At 35.5% G+C, this 2,610-nt stretch overlaps 1 protein-coding gene across 2 annotated transcripts in view; it reads right to left on the reverse strand.

Annotated features, from left to right (window-relative positions):
- The window catches only part of LOC109847594 (phosphomethylethanolamine N-methyltransferase-like), a 12,293-nt gene continuing 9,915 nt past the window's right edge, over positions 233 to 2,610 (reverse strand). For both annotated transcript variants that reach the window (XM_020416828.1, XM_020416832.1), the window contains 6 exons: positions 2,468 to 2,610; positions 1,902 to 2,182; positions 912 to 1,073; positions 750 to 803; positions 589 to 663; positions 233 to 506 (listed from right to left, as the gene is read on the reverse strand). The exon at positions 2,468 to 2,610 ends at the window's right edge or, in 1 of these variants, runs on beyond it. In XM_020416828.1, coding sequence (XP_020272417.1) covers positions 408 to 506; positions 589 to 663; positions 750 to 803; positions 912 to 1,073; positions 1,902 to 2,182; positions 2,468 to 2,610 — 814 coding nt within the window. In that variant the 3' untranslated portion in view covers positions 233 to 407. The remainder of the gene's footprint in view (positions 507 to 588; positions 664 to 749; positions 804 to 911; positions 1,074 to 1,901; positions 2,183 to 2,467) is intronic.

A 2,610-nucleotide genomic window follows, 5' to 3' on the forward strand; every position in this document is an offset into this window, starting at 1 on the left:
CATGATGACAGCTTACTATATCATATAAACAAAGTCCAAAAGCTTGCTGCTGGCATTGAATTAACAAACCCATAATTGATATCATTAACCCAGAATTGGTTCACAGTTCAAGATCAACACACATATTAATCGTTAATTATCTGACAGATTTCTTTACCTGTTTAACTTGAATAATTCGACGCCAGTTGGCCGTGTCATGATCAAAAACAATGTTTTATGTTGAAGGAAACTCTTTATTCATAACACAGACATATACTAATAGGATAACAAAAGTGTATACCTAGTACAAAATAACATCTAAATATTATTACACAAATACAGAAACACTCCAGCTTAATATGATATAATAAATTCAAAGGAAATCTTGTGAAATCTCAAATAGATAGAGTAACAAGATCATTGGGAACTCATTTCTTTTTTGCGATGAACAGTCCCCACCTCTGCTCGCCAATCGAGCTTCTCTTCATCTTAGATTTCCATCCACCGACAATTTCATTATAATCCTCCTGAATAACATAAAATTTAATTGAAATGAGAAAGCAAAACACAGTAAAATGTGAGAAACATTACTAGTATAACCATTTATACCTGCGAGAAATCCTTTATGAATTCATCCTTGTCCTTCTCAACGGCGTCCAGCTCCCTCTGCAGAACTTCTAGAAACTGTAGAGAAGAAATTTCATGAAATTAGTTAAGCATATACGATTGGGTACCATATTGTGCACAAGTTGAAAAGCTTAAAGCAGAACCTGATCTGTTCGGTCTTCTGCAATAACCTCCTGAAAACCAGCATCTTTGAGCATCTGGCATGCCAATATTTTACACAATCAGAGTTAGAAGAGAATTTTATCTCTATTCGGAACTTTGAGAGTAACGAATTATAAATCTTCGATTGTGAAGTTTAAAAGGACCTGGCCATAAGCTTCGACGTCATGTAGATCATAACCTCTTTGTTTGATGTACTCAGCAAATTCCTCCGATGGCTTTCCTGACCTCCTGCAGTAATCACTAACGAGAACTTTTCCTCCTGGCTTCAACCACTTGAAGAAGTTCCTGAATAGTGCTGGTTTATCCTGAACATTTTCCAATAGTTAGAAAGCACAGTTGAATCTAAGCAGAGACTGACTTGTAAAGCATTCAGGTGTTTTACTTTATGCCCTAGTATTTATTTAAGCCCTTGCAGTAACTCAGCTATATACATAAACCTTGTTAGCCCTTCTCATTATAATTGTAATCCTCTGACCATTTATTTCCGTATCCCTGCTTATATAGATTTCTCGCTCAATTTTGCCAATTCTAGTCATCTCTTTTCAGTGAACATTCTTCATTTCCTGATATCTTGAAAGTTGAAACCATAGAAACTGCATAACCTCCTGTTGTCTATGAAAATAATACAGATTATTGATTTTGAATGCCTATTGTTAGCCGCTAGGAAATTAACTAGTTCCCGTGAACTTTAACACTACGAACTTCGATTCAGCCTTGCTTAGTTGAGGGCTGATATCTTGAAAGTCCATCTTCAGCTTTTACCATCTGCGTTATATATTACCTTAACAAATAAATCACTTTCTTCAATAACTGTGATTGGAATTATATCTAAATTCAATCTAACCTCAGGTAGATCACAAAACATGGAGTAAACATTATGTTCAAAGAATAGGAAAAGGGTTAAAAAGAAAAGACTGCATGTGAGTTTTTCAGAATTCAAAGAAAAATTTGCTCATATTTCCCTAAAATCATCATAGCTAGCCACATAATTTGACAAAAACTTTCAAACAGTTTAAGGCTAATAAAGTAGGAATGTTTGTAATTCAGTAAGCATGCATGTCTTCATATATTTGTTCAAATGTGAAAAGAGAGAGATAGAAAAACAGTAATATCAAGTAATGAGAGGTGTATACCTGTATATGAAGGATAGTATCACGGCTATAGATCACATCGAATGTATGATCCGGATAAACTTTCTTGGTACAATCAGCAACTTCAAATTCAACCGAGCATTTACGTCCAATAGCTCGTTCAAGTGCAAAGGAAACCATATTTATAGAAAGATCAATACCAATCACATCAACATCAAAGTTTTCAGCCATGTAGAAGTCACCACCGCCAATGCCACATCCCACATCAAGAACTTTTTGGTCGGGCTTAAGGTCCAGCTTTGCCACAAATTCCTTCGTAGTTTCTAATCACCAAAAAACTACATTCAGCAGAGTTGATGTAAAAGGACAAAGAGTATGAAACAAAAAGGCCCTTGAACTTAAAAGGGATTCAGATTCCAACATCTTTGCAGTTCAAGAAGGAAATTTCAGTAGTGTACTCCGTTAATGCTGTGTGAGTTTCTGCTTCTTATAGTTTTCCCTTTTACCTCTTTAACCAAAATTGTAGACAGTTACCGAACATAAAAAGTCTTCGATTTTCACAGATTAAATGCAACAGAAACAGTGATCAGATCATAAAACTAGCATACCAAGTCCTCCTGTGCTCACATATCCTTCTCCAAAAACACGTTCATAGCGTAATATTCCATTGGTCTTATATTGTACATTGTCCAAGAAACGTTGGAACCCCCTGTCATCATCTGATTTACCCTTTTGCCACATCCAGCAAATC

The sequence above is a fragment of the Asparagus officinalis genome, chromosome 1 (genome assembly GCF_001876935.1).
Source record: "Asparagus officinalis chromosome 1, Aspof.V1, whole genome shotgun sequence".
Taxonomy (NCBI): domain Eukaryota; kingdom Viridiplantae; phylum Streptophyta; class Magnoliopsida; order Asparagales; family Asparagaceae; genus Asparagus; species Asparagus officinalis.